The sequence below is a fragment of the Chanodichthys erythropterus genome, chromosome 5, assembly GCF_024489055.1.
Source record: "Chanodichthys erythropterus isolate Z2021 chromosome 5, ASM2448905v1, whole genome shotgun sequence".
NCBI classification, from domain to species: domain Eukaryota; kingdom Metazoa; phylum Chordata; class Actinopteri; order Cypriniformes; family Xenocyprididae; genus Chanodichthys; species Chanodichthys erythropterus.
The window spans coordinates 33,190,298-33,207,306 of NC_090225.1; the positions used below are offsets into that span (position 1 = coordinate 33,190,298).

A 17,009-nucleotide genomic window follows, 5' to 3' on the forward strand; every position below is an offset into this window, starting at 1 on the left:
TTCCACAAGCCTTTAATCATTAATGGCGTTGAGGAGAAATGCATCTCCTGCCTTTCTGCTGCAAAACAGCAGCCTGTGACAGAGGTAATTGTGGGTTCTTACAGCTGCAAATTTATTACACGGCCTGCGTCGAGTCCCAGGATTCTTCATTATCCCTTAGATTTACCACGTAATCTATGCTGCCACTCTGTCTTTGTGCGTGTACCCACGATTACTCTCATTAAATGCTCGGGGTCCAGAGTGGCACCCGTATTACTCACACCAGCTGCTCAAGAGATACACCTTGCTCTCTCACTCTCTTCCCACACAAACACAGCAGATTGCAGACCTCCTATATGGCGGACAGGCCTTGAGGGACTACATGTGTGGAGCTGTTTTTGCTGGTGCAGTCTGGGAGGAAGTAAACTGACAGAGATTGTTGGAATTGAAGATGATGGGAGACAAGACAAAGTGGCTGCAGGTTGGACTCCAAGTGGTGGACGAGGAATACTTGGTTGCCTGGTTACAATATCGTCCTTCATCTCTGTCACCATCTTACCTCAAAGCATAGTACTTAAACTGCAGGTTGCTCTGGGAGTGCAATTATTGAACTACATGTCAGTTTGGATAAAAAAAATCTGCTAAATGGCAAGTAATTAGAAGTAAGCTACAGGTATAGTATAAGTTATTAACAGCATAACAGCACAGTTCAGTGTAGCATAGCAAAGTGTTTCTCAACTGGTGGGGCGACCATTTTGAGTGGGTCACAGAGTGTGTTGTCAAAGAAACAACAACAAAATTACTTAATTTTAAATGTTTTCCTGATGCAAGACTTATTTTGAAAGATTTGTGTAAAAGTTGTTGACTCTTGATGCAGTTTAAGTAAAGAGTGCCTAAGAAAACCCTGATTCAGCATCTTTGGTCAGATGAGATTTTGTCAGGCTCTATGCGAGTATCATTATTCTAATGTTATTTTTATAACTTGTTATGAAATAAAAAATATTTCACCTCAGAAAAACAAACAATCCTGTCAGCCTTTGTACTGTGCTCACAATGTGAAATTGTGCAAATGTATCTGTATGTATATATCACTCAGTGGTGTATAAAGTACTCGAAAACCATACTTGAGTAAAAGTATAGTTATCTTACCAGAAAATGACTTTGGTAGAAGTCAAAGTCACTGTTTAGAATGTTACTTGAGTAAAAGTTTTAAAGTATGTGATATTTTTTGTACTCAAGTACGAAAAGTATTTTTTTTTATATTAACGTACTTAAGTATTGAAAGTAAAAGTACTAGTAAATGTAAAATACAAAAGGAGCAACAAATATAATTAAAAATTATTCTATACACAGTTTGAGCAGCAAGATTGTGTTCAGTTTTAAATCTTTCTTACATTTTGTTTCTTTGAATTAAAAAATGGCAAAATGTTTATTGTAATATTTAAATATAAAAAATACTAATATATTAATTATACATTGATCGTTCATGTTAATTCATAGTGCATTATAACTAATGTAAGAGACAACTTTAAAATGTAAAAATGTAAATGTCGAAATTAACAATGAACAATACTTTTATAAACCTTTAATTTACAAATGGACTCTTATTGTAAAGTGTTACCATTTCATAACAGCCATGCTTAAAACTTACCATCTTTACACACAAAATATAGCATGGGTCTATTATATGTACACATTATTTGCTTCTATTTTAGAAAACTTGATGATGATCTAATCAAAATGTGTTACAGTGCCAATAAAAAGAACAAATCGAATGCATTTCTGATAAACGTTTCTGTCGCTGCATGATGATGATACAGTTTAAATATGCAACTTCGCTGGATAACGAATGCATAACAGCCAACAAATGGATATAAACTAATGCAAATGAATGGTAACAATCGTGACATTAAACAGTTGGTATTTTTGTCACATTAGTAGTACCTCAAGCGGTTAAAACAATGTTAGCCTCGACTACTGTTCTCCACTAATGCAGCATCTAACTGATTACTTTATAATGATATGAAAACATGTACTGTAGTGTACACTGTATAACATACCGTTTTGTTGTTCGTTTTAAATCCGTTTTTGAAGTGTCCCGCTCTGTGCAGCGCGCAGCCTCACATCACGTGTCAAAACAAACTATACGAGGCATCAGTAATAGTTTTTATTTCGCCTCTAGAGGTCGCTCTCGTACTGTATAATGACAGCGCACTCTTCTCAGCCGCTCCAGCAACGGATGCAACCCGTATAATGAAATCAACCACGGTTGTGCGAGCACTTGCTTGCAGTTTGTGTTCTTCCGACTTTATTTTGTAGTAAGTAACGAAAATGCTTTGGGAAAATGTATCGGAGTAAAAGTATACATTTTATTTAGGAAATGTAGTGGAGTAAAAGTAAAAGTTGACAGAAATATAAAGACTCAAGTAAAGTACAGATTCTCTCAAAAAATACTTAAGTACTGTAACGAAGTATTATTACTTCGTTACATTACACCACTGATATCACTTCACTAAAGAGCAAATCACCCGTATCTTCTGGCTTGGTTTAAAGAGACACATTTTATCTTGTTAATAAATCTTTTGGGTCGCAGCCTAATGACCATGGGAAAATGTGGGTCCCATAGCCAAACCAGTTGAGAATCACTGGCATAGCATATACTTTTAATATGCTTATCAAAATTGTGTTGTCAATTTCATGCATTAAAGTTAGACTCATTAATAGCACTTTTGAAAAAAGTCTTTAGCCACATCAGTATATGAACAAACTCTTTTATATAGAACACGTTGAGTTCCCAGTATGAAACTTAAATTCTTAAATGCTTGGGTGTCTACTTTATAAATTATGCTTTTATTTTCATGATCACTGCTTGTTTTTGTTGTGTGGTGATTTATTGATGTTTATTGACTTCCACATTACGTTTTAAGAGGTCTTCTGCTTCAGAGACAAGAAGCCTTACCAAGCAGTCATTTAAAACTGCATTATGAAGACAAATTAACGTTTCAAGTATTGCTAATTGAAAATTTGCTGAACAACAGATCTGCAGTTGCCATTGCAAGAGCTTATACTGACTTAAAGACATTAAGGAGCATTTAACAAATCCAAGTTGGCAAAAGTACATTCAAGTCAAGAACATTTAGGAATCATACTGCCTTCATTTTAAAACTTTTTTTTTTTTTTTCAATTTATTTGTGATTATTTTTTTTTTCTGCAGTGCAAAGATAAAAAGTTTAGTAGTCCGAGACAATTTTAAAAATGGAGAAAATGCAATGTGTCAAGATTTAATGTCTAAAAAGTACATTATTTACAGTAACCTTGCCTTAGGCTCTCTAAAGATCACTGCAAAGACTTCTGGAAAACAGTAAAACTTAAGACAGAAGCATTAAAGTCTGTTCATTACAACCCTGCAATGATCAAACCTAAAACAGAACGGTTAGTAGGTTAATAGCAATGAGTATTTAGACAAAAAGGATATCAACATGCACCGAATTTAAAAGTGTTTTCTGTTAGTTTAAGGGGGGCAATTTATAGCCTCTTTAAACTGTAAAATCGTACTCAGTTTTGAAAGTCAAGGTTTGTCTTTCTCTCACTGCAGTGACATTCACCATTATACAACATGAAATTAAAACGTCATCGCCCAAATAAATTACTGTTAATTGGAAAGCATCTTTTATGCCTCATTTTAAAGGCTTTTTGCTATATACATCAACATCATGTCAAAGGTGAAGGTGTAAGTGCAGTATGCAATAACAAAGACTGTTTTCAAACAGGTTTCCCGAATACTGTCCACTGTTGGTTAGGAGGGTTGTGCGCAAAAAAATGATCATTTAGCCTACACATACAGCAGCACCACGTGAATTTTAAAGTACTTAATTGCAAAGGCCTATTTAGTGCTTTGCAATTTGTAATCCTTAACTGACAACATGTATTTGATCTATGGCTTTTGTAATGATTTATGCAGGAGATGCAACACAAAAGGGCAAAAAACAGCTTATTGGATTGCTGAGGGAGAACAACACCCTGCCTTGAGCTTTGATTGTATTAACTCTGTCATTTATCATCCATTATTCAAATTACAAAGCAGCATTTATGCCTTACGGAACCGTGCTCACAGCTGGAGCAAGACACTTGTCAAGAGCACCAAAGCAACTGTGGCCTGGTCATACTGAATGCAGTAACTTGTGTCTCATAAAACTACTTATTAAACTAAGTCACGCCAAGACTGTCAAAGGGGTAAACCAACAGTGCCTTTGTTTCACACAGAGTGCCTTTCCTGAGTGCCCATGTGCTAATGAGACTGAAGGGAAATGTTTTGAGTTTGGGAGTTCAAGGCTAAGAAATAACTACTGAATTTACCGTCATAACAGAAGCCGTGCAGACAGGGGTTGGAGCTGCACTCGTCTATGTTGATCTCACAGCGGGCCCCCGTGAAACCCTGGCGACATCGGCAGCGGAAGCCCAGAGGGAAGAGGACGGGATCAGCCTCCTCCACGCACTCTGCCCTGTTATCACACGGATTAACGGCCTCACAGGGCAGCAACTCACAGTTAATCCCTGAAATTCCAAATACAGCATGAGAAATACTATTCCATTCACAACAACAACAGAAAATGTTCAACTGTTAATTGTTTACTCAAATTCTCATGATTAATTACATAAAATGCCTCTATTCTCACATTTAAATCAAAAGCAGCCCTGTCACCTCTAATTGACCAATGCATTTCCATGACTTTTCCAAGAAGGAGGCACAAACAACCCATTGTTGTTTCCTAAGGAGTTGCAATTTTGATGTACATTTAAGAAAAATGGAAATAATTAAAACTACTTTGTGGACTACATTTTTTTTTTTCTCCATTGAACCTGAACAATCACAATTATAACTTGACTGACTTTTTATGACATAAAACAAAATTTAAATAAATAAATAAATAAATAAAATAAAAATACTAGTTTGGCTTATCTTTTAACTGGTTTCAGATAAGCAATACTGATCCATTACCAAAATAATTTAGTTATTGTAGAAGAACTGCAATAAGTTGAGAGACATGTAGACATGTACTGCAAAAGAGAGACATGTAGTCAACTTGGTCACTAGCTAAAACCAGCCTCCAGCACACCTTATGGGCCCTATTATACACGCAACGCAAGTGTTTTTTGATAGTTTCAGCCCAATGCAGTCATCATTTTTAATTCCTGCACCACGCTGTATACATAGCAAATGCATTTGCACCCGCCCATGGGCGTGCTGGTCTGAAAACAAGGTGTGTTCAGGTGCATTGTTGGCGTGTTGCTATTTTGAGGCAACTGAAAAAAGACTGTGCCATTGACTTTAGACCAGGTTTCAGTTGGTCAATGGCACAGTCTATTTCAGTTGCGAAATATTTTTTGTTCTTTAAAGAGCGCGTTGGTAACATGCACCTAAAGGCGGGTGTGTAATGCGTGTACACAAACATGCCAAATATTAAAAATAAAATGATTATAATGCAAAAGATTATTATTGTGTGCATAAAGATAAAAATGCTTTGGTGGAAACTAGGTTGTCCCAGTCTGCTCACATGCTTTAACCTCGCACACGAGCAGATCTGTTTCCTCGCTAGAGAAGCGCTCAGTTTTTTCACTTGCAAATTCCGCCATGTAAATAGTGAATTCACCATGTTGTGAGCACAACTGGCTTTTAAAGGAAATGGGAGATGAGACTCTGATTGTTTTTTTTGCATGTTATGCCCAAAACACTAATATGACTCATTAAGAGAATAGGGACAACCCTTTTAGACCATGTGCCGGGCACGTCGACCATTTTTCCCGTTGTTAAACTAGCAAAAGTGGATTCATATACGCCCTGAGTGCACCGTGCGCTTTAGACAATGTGCTTAGATCGTTAAAATAGGGCCTTATAATAATAATTGTCAACTAACCAAAATTGGTAACTGTGAAGCTGATCACCACAGTTTCTCAGCAGGAAATGGATCAGACAAAAATGTGTATGAATCAAACAGTACAAGAACCCATTACACAGTGACATATTTGAGACAGATAGGCATGAACAACTACAATGAAAATTAATAACATGCCTTCGATTGCTTAATTACACACATGCCATTGTTTGGTTCTGCTATGAACTCTCCAAGTTTCAATTAACACAAGCATAGACTGCACACTGTATTTTAGCCACAGTCTAGACACTTGATCAGTTAGTAAAGGACAGCTCTGTAAAGGGTAGGTTATCAAGCCCAGAATCCCCCCACATAGACACTATGTGTGTGTGTCTCAACAGAGCATGCGAGGCTGTCAGTACCTTTTTTCCTCGATTTCAATACAGAATAACCGATATCATCATTATCCCTGACAACCTAATTTGTGTGTCTAATGGAAGTGTGATGTGTGATCTCTGTTTGAATATAAGCAGCAATGACTAAGCTGCCTTATCGATTTCAGATGAGCTGCATTCTGTGCTCGGGATTGACCAGCTGAGCATCATACATACAAAAAACAAAAAGCAAACAAAAAACACCCAATAATGCACGTAATATAGCAGTGCAAAACAGGTGTATACACAAAGCAGATCGATTTCAGCAGTTCCTGATCTGAATAACATAGTCAAAGAGCACAGAACTCAAGAGGGAGTCCTGACATTTGAGTCTGATTCGATCCCACTATGAAGTGAACAAGAATACCATAATGTGTGTATGAATGCATGGCTCACTACAATAAAAATAAATCAGTGTTCTTCAACGTGTGGGTCGCAACCCTAAAGTGGGTAACAAGACCGTTTGGGTGGGTTGCAGAGTGTGTAATCAAAGAAACAACAACAAACATATTTCTTAAAGTTTTACTGATGCAAGACTTTTATTTTGAAAGACATGCATGAAAGCTGTTGACTCTTCTGTCAGACACAGTTTAAAGAGTGCCTGAGAATAAAGCTGATTCAGTATCTGCTGTCAGATGAGATGTTTTAAGGCTATATGCCTGTGTCATTATTCTAGCATTATTTTTGTAACTTGTTACAAAATAAAGTCTCTCACCTCAGTAAAATGAACTTTCCTGTCCTGTCAGATGTTATACTGTGCTTTTCAATTGAATGTCCAAATGTGGACACATAAGCTGTATATAACTTCACTATATAAAGAGCAAATTAAGTTACAAGCAGGCAACGTCGTAGTTACGTTGTCAATTAGTGAGCCATGAAATTACCAAAAAGTACATAACTGGTACATTGTGTGTTAACTGGGAAGGATTTGCATGCAGGTATGATGTTCTTTCTATTCATCAGGATCAGTGTCCATTAGGGGTGTAACGGTACACGTATTTGTACCGAACCGTTTCGGTACAGGGCTTTGCAACATTGTAGCCTAACCACCATTAACCACCAATAATTGCAATAAGCTCTGTGTTTTGTTACTTTTGATAAGAAACAAAGTGTCATCCTTCAAATTCTGCCCACGAAATCATAAAATTTAAACAGAAAATGCCGTTTTGATGCGCTTTGATGTGGCGTGACAGATCACTGTACAGGCGCCTCAGTTCAACCGGCAGCGCGAGTGAACGTGATCATCTCTTCCTCTTTATTCTTAGTAACAGAATAAAAATGAAAAAACATCTGAAGGTATGTTGAAAGATACAGTACAACTTACTGAAACGGTCATATCTCGTGTAATTGCTCAATCAGTGTTTCAACGGCGGAAAGACATCAATCAAAGCTTGTAAACAATATGTCATATAGCATTTACCTCAGAAAAGCCATTCAGTGTCCAAAGTTTGTTAGTTCGCTAAAGAAATTAATTATTTCGCTTAATATATGCACTGTATTAGCCTATATAATCATTATATTTGACAAACTTTTAGTGATGTCCTGATTAGGCTATTTAATGTACGTTTAAATAAATCTGTTGTGAAAATGACACTTTGTAGAAATGATTATATTTCAACAACAAATTGGAGTAAAAACATTTAGAAGTTAATGCAAAAACTGCCTTAGGTGCAGCTTGCATGTTTGCATACAATTTGTTATTTGAGTGTTGATTATTTTATTTAAAAATAAAAAGCAATTGAATTTAGGCTAATAGTTTGGGCTCAGTTGTTAAACTTTAATATTATAGTAGCATAATATTCAAGTAAGGAATAGTTTTTAGCATGAGCAGAGATATTTTTTTTTTTTTATCCTTAAGAAACTTTTAGTTATAATTTAATTTAATATATTTAAAGACAAAAACACAATTTGGTCAGTAAACCACTGTTAAAAAAAAAAAAAAAAGAAAAAGAAGAAGGAGCACTTTTATGTTTAGTTTTCTCCCCGCCTGCTGTACCGAAAACCGTACCGAACCGTGAGTGTAGTGTACTGTTACACCCCTAGTGTCCATATGTTTTATTAACAGTTCATGTTACTATTATGTATGGTAATTGTCATTTCCATAACCTTAACCCAAAATACCACTTTATTTTCAATCTGTGCTATTTTCTATATTTTTGATGACTGTGGTGGCTCATACAACTTACTAACTTTACTGTATTATGAAAAACTAGTATGAATGGGGGTAGGATATAAATTGTTTAAAGCTGCTGTCCATAACTTTTTTGGGGTTAAAAATCAATCAATCAATCAATCTATCTATCTATCTATCTATCTATCTATCTATCTGTCTATCTGTCTATCTGTCTATCTATCTATCTATCTATCTATCTATATATCTATCTATCTATCTATCTATCTATCTATCTATCTATCTATCTATCTATCTATCGATCTATCTATCTATCTATCTATCTATCTATCTATCTATCTGTCTATCTGTCTATCTATCTATCTATCTATCTATCTATCTATCTATCTATCTATCTATCTATCTATCTATCTATCTATCGTCTGTTTACATAGAGGAGTCCCAGCTAGTAGGCTATATGGCATGTGAGGATGCTAAATCATTTATAGCCTTTTCTCACAACAGCTGCAATAATTAAACTTAACATTTTGATGGCGGATTGTAATACAGAAATGTCCAGATGACAATCATCAGCGACAACTGGAGATTCAACCGTAGTCAAAAGCAAAAGACTTCGGACTGCGGAGTGGCTACAGAAATTGAAATCTATAAGTAACGCTAATACACACTAAATACACAGTCACACAATGCTGATGTTGTTAACATTAACAATATGAGTACAAAGTATAACAATAATAATAATAATATGCACGGTTTGACGTGATCCGAGCTAGATCGTTAGATTTAATCAGCACTGGCAGCGCAATTTATTCTGTTAGTCAGAACAAAAGTGGCAGACATGTTCTTTACTTCTTCAGATTATATTTTCCGGTTAAAATTCTTATTTTGGTCATACTTCCAAGACGTACAATCTCTGTTTATGAAGTACAGTATCCACACCGGTGCGGTGACTGACAGCAAACATTAGATTCATCTGCGCTGAGAAGCCGTGCCGATACACAACCCACATAAAGATAATTTCACAAATAACTGCAATTGCAGGTTTCAAACTGAGATGGCGACAAAGAGGCAAACCTTATGGACTGCAGCTTTAATTTTTGTTAGTGATATTCTTACAATGAATGTATATTTTAAGTAAAGCAGGATGATTCTTGTATGTGTGTTAACCATTTTGAGAAATACATTTGCTTATCCTCACCAAAATGTTCTACAGGTACATGAGGTAAACACCATCACAAAATTGTTGTAAATGAAAAATTTTAAGGGTGAAATGCATTAAAGAGAATTCCATTTCTTTATGCCAAATATAGTATAAAGAAGTAGACTATAAAGCAGCTTGCTGAAACCGGATTATGTTGAGTGTGAGTCTTTCACAGAATTTTATTCTCGATGTTTATTTTCATATTTTACAATTTATTTCATATTTTATTTCAAATCTATTTTACATGATACATTTTTACTGGACAATAATACAATTTAAATTAATTTTGATTGATCAAATTTGTGGACAATGAAGATGTTTTGATGTGGCAATCCTGACTGCATGAGTTCAGACAGGTGAGAGGAATGCTCTCTGAAGTTAATTAACTTTGCTTTTCTTCACCCTTCACACCACTCCCTCAGTCTTCATTACCTTTGAATGGAGCAGCACATCGGCAGTAGTAATTACCCAGTTGGTCAATGCAGGTGCCTCCATTCTTACAGGGATATGAGACACACTCATTGATGTCCACTGAGCACTCAGGACCTTTAATACACAATATAAAAAAGAAAAATCAAAGTTATCATGCAAGTGAGATTGTTGAAGGAAGCTCATTTTTCTCAAAGACACCTGAGAGACTATAAAACATAAATAACCAAAATAAACACATTCAACATATTGAGATGTTTTTTTTTGTTTGTCCTTGTCTTGAGCCTTGTGAGAGCAATAGAGATCCAATAGAAAAATAATCAATGTGATAATGTATTAAAAAAAAGCATTTAACACACCAGAGAAACCTGAAGGGCAAATGCATTTAAAGCCATCTGAGAGGTCCAAACACGTGCCATTGTTCATGCATGGTGATGACTGGCATTCATCTATGTTTATTTCACATAAACTGCCTGAAAAGTGAGAGAAAAAGAGAAAGGCACACAAAAAGAAGAAAATAAGAATGAGAGTTGTCACAGAAATTCCCATGCCAACCAATTATAAACTGAAGTTTTCACTGCACAAAGAATCTGGAATAAAAAAAAAAGAAAGTAAAAACAAATCTGAAATCTCTTTTAAGCCTTCGAGCAATACACCTCCTGGTTTGAAATGAAAGGAGATAAATTTACATTCTGTTGGGCAGGAAGTTTCTTAAAATATACTGAAAGCTTGAGTTGACTCATACCGCCAAATGAGCCTATTTCCTTTCCAATTTGCATGAACATGAAAGAATTAAGTGGAAATTACTCTTGAAATAGAAATTTAATGTGGCTGGATGAGAACTAAAAGTGCCCCCCTGTTTTAAAGGGGAGTTTGTAAACTAAACATGACACACTAAATGATCATATCTATTCAAGCTGAAGTGTGTAATTTTTTTTCAATATTAAAATACTTCTATCCCAGAGACAACTTGAAATAAGTCATTTCCAGGTTAACTTTCCTGTGGCGATATAAAAATATTGCTCTTTTTGTTTGAATGGTCTGTCAAATTCTGGCTCAACTTTTCACAAATTCACATACTCTGATAATGCATCACTGACAGTTATTAACATTATAAATTTTATATTTTCATTTTCAAATGAAATTTAATGTAATTTATAACAATTATACTGTTTTCTCAGCTTGGCATTAAATTTCAGCAAGCTGGTTAACGCTGCTGCGTGAGTGTTTCTACGGCTGAGGGAGTGACGGCAATGAATCTCTTGATATTTCTTTTTTATTTGGAAGGTCATAGAAATGCTATTGTTTTTGTTTCTGCTATTCAGGCAAATGGGAATGCAAAATTTGTATTTGTTGTAGTTTCTGATCACCAATATACTGTAGAAGTTTACCAAACTATGACAATTTCCACTTCTGAGAACCACAAAATGTGAAAAGGGGCCATGATTAAAGGGGGCTCTAATGCTATTCCATGCATTTTGACTTATTTACACTGTTAAAGAGTTGGATTCTCTTGCTAAACATGGCCAAAGTTTCAAAAAAATGAGTTGGATGTATGACGGAGTATTTCTGTGCCAAGTACAGCATGTGCATACATCAACCAGAGCGAGAGAGCAAGAGCATGCCCATTAACGTGCTTTGTTCGGGTTACGGAAGTTTCCGGCAGCCCTGCCCAGGACTTGCTCGAGAAAGAATTTATCACTTTGTTTTTAGACCACGAAATCAACAATGTCACCAAATAAGTGTGTTTTTGGTAGTGAGGAAAAGATAACCTTGCTTCCCAAAGAACCCAGTGTTAAGTGGAGCTGAGAGATTAGTGCTCATGCATTACATCTCAACATTTGTCATTAAAATAACCATAGAAACTGCCTTTCATTAACTATCAAAATGAGGATAAAGTTGTGTGTGAAAGTTGCAATCAATTTTGCATTGATTAAAATGAATGGAGATCAATATCTTGTGATTACCGTGGCTCCTCAAGCCCTCAGGATCAGCTCTTATGGTTTCATAAGCAAGGCCCAGTTCGATGCTGGATTTACAGATCATTTGAAACTGAAAGATGGAGCGGTCACAGCGATAATGATCCCGGTCATGAGTCGGAACCGCAGGTGCCAAGTAAAACTGCATCAAATTTTTGGCACGCGTAAGTGCATATAATGTAAACAACACGAACGTATAATGAATCAAAAGTTATCCAGGGATAATGCGTTGGTGTATTGTGTGTGTTTAAATACATTTGTTTTGTTGACCATTGATAGCTTCGCAACACAAAAGCTGCGCGTGCTCGTCACTCTATAGCGTCGCCCACGGCACGCCTCCAGGAGCTCGGCTGTCTTCGGAAAGACTCAGTACAGCATATCTTTTTTCTTTTATAAATCTGATAAAACTAAAGACTTTTCGAAGATATGAAGGATGCTATACTACTCTATAGGTACTCAAGATTAACATGAGATTGGCCGAAACTGTGTTATGTACCCTTTAACTTTTTCTGGACAAGAAGTTACACACTTCACCTTTAGGTTCCATGAATAAGACATTTTATAAGACATTTTATTTTTTTACTACAACTACTACTGGACCCACTTTATATTAAGTGGCCTTAACTACTATGTACTTACATTTAAATTAATCATTTGATACAATGCATTTTTTGTGTACATACATGTTTTTACATTGTATTTATATTTTAAAAACACCTGCATGTAATTACATCTGTAATTAATTTCTGTAATTACATTTATACTTACACTGTTCACCCATGCCTTAACCCTTACCCCTACCCTTAAACCTACCCATACCACCAAAGCTTTCCCTAACCTTACCTGTATCCCACCTCAATAGCTGCAAATGTGTTTTGGGTAACACTTTAGAATAACTCACGCTATGAAGCATTAGTTAAGCATTAGTAAATAGTTAATTTATCATTTATAAAACATTAATAGACATTAGTAAGCCATTTATAAATACAGCTATAAATGCTTTGTTCTTGATTTATAAGCATATCTATAAGGAGTTTAATAATTGTATTTTCATACTTTATTAATGATCAATTTATCATTTCTAAATTATGTATTACATTATTCACAAAGCAGTAATTTAAGAGTTGTCAGTGGATCATAAGATCATTTAGGAAGTGTAAGTAAATGATTAATAAAATATTTAAATGTACATTTATGCATCTTATTATTTAGACATATAGCATTAGTTACTCAGTGTGTTAATAAATGCTTTATTAACATATTCCTAGTGTCAAAACTACCTCGGTACTAACTTTAAAACATTAGAGAACAGCAGTGCAGAAGATCACTGAACCTTTAAATCTCATTTATAAAAGCTTTACAAAGCATAAACAGTCCTCACTTTAGATGAGCTCACAAAAATAGTTAACTGACCACTTCTAAATGTTTTATAATTACCTGAATTAATCATGAATTGCAGTAGGAATACGTGTTAATAAAACATTTATTAGCACACTAAGTAACTATTACTATGTGTCTAAATAATAAGATGTATAAATGAATGTTTAAATAGTTTATTTATCATTTACTTACACTTCCTAAATGAACTACTGACAACTCCTAAATAACTGGTTTGTAAATAATGTAATACTTAATTTAGAAATGATAAATTGATTATTAATAAAGTATGAAAATACAATTATTAAACACATTATATATATGCTTATAAATCAAGAATAAAGCAATTATAGCTGTATTTATAAACTACTTACTAATGTCTATTAATGCTTTATAAGTGATGAAATAACTATTAACTAATGCTTAACTAATGCTTCATAGTGTGCAGTTATTATAAAGTGTTACCGTGTTTTGCAATTCAATATGAACCCAATAAGTACATTGTACTTATTTTTTTATGTAAGCACATAGTAGTTAGGACCACTTAATATAAAGTGGGACCACTACTACTAATACAACTTCAGTATTAAAAATAAATAAATAAATAAATAAATAAATACAACAACATCCATGTTCCTTGTTTAAGACTGCAAGAGACCATAAAGTTGCTATGGTTATTACCATTACAGGTTCAGGGGTGACTCCTAGTCTACAGTCTGTAAACTCCCAGAAATATAATTTAAAGGATTCAATACCACACTTAAACATGGTTGTCAGTTTCAAAATGTAACTGTGTGGCCTTTGCCACCCAAATTCAGCCTGTGAAACTCCGATGACAGGAATGAATTATGTACCTGTGGTCCCGGCAGGGCAGAGACAGCTGAAGGAGTTAAGCTCATCTGAGCAGGAAGCTCCATTCTGACAGGGTTGACTAAGACACTCATTTACTTCAATCTCACAGTTATTACCTTGAAAAGAGAGGCAAAGGTTTATTTCATTAAGGATTTCCTTGCAAATACAGGGTCAGTAATGCCGCTTCAGATAAAATAACCCACAGCTAATGATGAGGTGCTATGAAAAAAAAAAAAAAAAAAAAAAAAAAAAAAAAACCCCCACAAAGCTTAGGAAATTCTCCTTGATAAGCAGACAGTCAACTAATATCTAACAATACAGGAGCAGATTTGAGGCCGGAGGCCTTTTAAACACAGCTCAACACAAAGGGGAATTCAATGTTAAAAAACTGGAAAAAGGAAAAATTGCTCTAGAAAATTGCTTGTGGTCATCTTACCAACGAACCCAGGTGCACAGAAACAGTCATAGGCACTGATACCATCTTTACAGATACTGAGTGCACCACAGGGCTTATCCAGACAGTCATCAATGTTTACCTCACAGAATCGTCCTTGTAACCCTGAGAAGAGATGAAAATAGTGTGAGGGTTAAATGGATGCTTTAGTGCAAGTGTGGGGACTGGCAGGAGACAGACTGCAAGAAATCATTCTTACCAGGCAAACATTCACACACGAAGCCTAGAGGGAGATCCACACACTTTGATCCGTGATGACACAATCCCTCAACACAGTGACGAATGGAGGTTTCACAAAACAGGCCCGTATAGCCATGGTGACACGTGCACTTGAAACTGCCCTGCTGCTCTTCGCACATGGAAGTGCCCTTCGGATCACACGGGTTGGAAGTGCAACCTGTGGCCGGCATGGAGCAGTCATGTCCTGTGAATCCTGTGTGAAATGGGATGAAAGCGCTGATTGATGTGGACTGGGTTCAATGGAGACACTTCAGCGTTAGATATTCAACTGTCATGCCTCAGTAAATACTGTTGCCAAATGCTACTTCATGCATTTACATCCTTTAGAAGTGGTATAAACAGACATAAAACAAAAATATAATGGCAGTCAATTAACATACAATAGAAAAAAGAAATGCTGCATGATGCAGGTTACATTACTTACAAAGATGCACTCAAAATTCAACTCAACTCAGTTGTGCTCAACTCAAACAGGCTATTTTGTATTTTCGGGACCTTGACTTTTCAAAAACAAACGGATGCATCATGCCAATAAACGCAATGAAGTAAACCCAATAAAACTCAACCTCACCAGTAAAACAGTTTACACAAAAATCGAAATCTGTGGTATAGGGACCGTATTTCACCTGGTAGCCATTTGTGATAGGTCTATAGCTGGTGCCAGTGTATGGGCAGACCTTATCCAGAAATGTGCAATCAGTGTCAGCTGTGGAACAGTTCTTATCTTGGAGAGGCAGCAGATAAAAAGCACAACAACACAAGTGATGCAGAGGTCACAACCCAAGAACACGTCCTGTCATCAAAGTTCCAATCAAGTGGCATGTAATTGACATTGCTAATCTGAGACAGTCAACAACTGAAGAGTAAATAACACCTTGGATTGGAAGTGTTTACTTCTATTAGTCTTTTTTATTGTGTCCTATTTTCTCTCCCTCCACCCCCCCTTCCCCTGCAATGCTTTAACAATACTAAAGTCAATAAAGCAACAATATTTTGGGGAAAAAACATTGACAATTTTAATAAAAATTGCGTAAATAAATAAATAATTAAACATACATGCATACAAACAGACTTTTTGTAATTTCACATTTGGGAAATTCACAAATAATATGGATGTCATGTATTCCCTCTGTTATGTATTCCCTGTTTGTGGACAATAGTTATTTCCTGTTTTATTTCATGCTTTGTAGTTTTTCATAGTTTTTCATGTTGATTAGGTTCCCCAGGTGTTTCCATTTACCACGCCACCTTGTTATCTTGTTATCTTTCACTTATCCAATATTCAACTTACCAAGAAAGTGTAAAACGCTTACTCTACGTCTTGCACCTTGCGTATTCAACTTATTCAAATTCGTCAGTTACGCTTTTTTCCTAAGTTGAATACTGAAGGCGGTCTGGCGGAAGCTAGATATTTTACTTTATAACTTGTTAAATATGGATATTTTTCATACACAAATGCATCGCTTCGCTTCAGAAGGCCTTTATTAACTCCCTGGAGCCGTGTGGAGTACGTTTATTATGGATGGATGCACTGTCTTGGGCTTCATACTCGTTGGTTCCATTCACTGACATTATAAAGCTTGGATGTGTCAAGATATTTATTAATATAACTCCAATTGTGTTCATCAGAAAGAAGAAAGTCATATACACCTAGGATGGCTTGAGGGTGAGTAAAGCTTGGGGTAATTTTCATTGTAAAGTGAACTAATCCTTTAATATTTAGCTGGTTCTCTCTTGTTCTATCATGTATTTATAATTTCTTTGTATGAGAGCTTGGGCAAAAAAGGAGGAGCGACTACAATGAAGGACGAGAGACTCGAGGCCGGCACGCCTCGCAGGTGACGCTCATTATCACTCGCAACACCGACCTCGCGCCGTTCCCTCACGGCTCTCGCCCACCCTGCTCGTCACATTTGGTATTCACTGTGTTATCACAAACATAAAACAATTGACTTCAAGCACAACCAGAATTATTATGTAGTTATATATATATATATATATATATATATATATATATATATTTATATTATTATTATTATTATTATTATTTTTTTTTTTTT

At 35.6% G+C, this 17,009-nt stretch overlaps 1 protein-coding gene across 1 annotated transcript in view; it reads right to left on the reverse strand.

Moving 5' to 3' along the window:
- Positions 1–17,009, reverse strand: part of eys (eyes shut homolog) — a 300,156-nt gene that overhangs the window by 218,930 nt on the left and 64,217 nt on the right. The window contains exons 12-17 of the mRNA XM_067386962.1: positions 14,909–15,142; positions 14,692–14,814; positions 14,258–14,371; positions 10,407–10,520; positions 10,051–10,164; positions 4,336–4,533 (exon numbers count right to left, since the gene is read on the reverse strand). Of these exons, the coding sequence (XP_067243063.1) occupies positions 4,336–4,533; positions 10,051–10,164; positions 10,407–10,520; positions 14,258–14,371; positions 14,692–14,814; positions 14,909–15,142 (897 nt within the window). The remainder of the gene's footprint in view (positions 1–4,335; positions 4,534–10,050; positions 10,165–10,406; positions 10,521–14,257; positions 14,372–14,691; positions 14,815–14,908; positions 15,143–17,009) is intronic.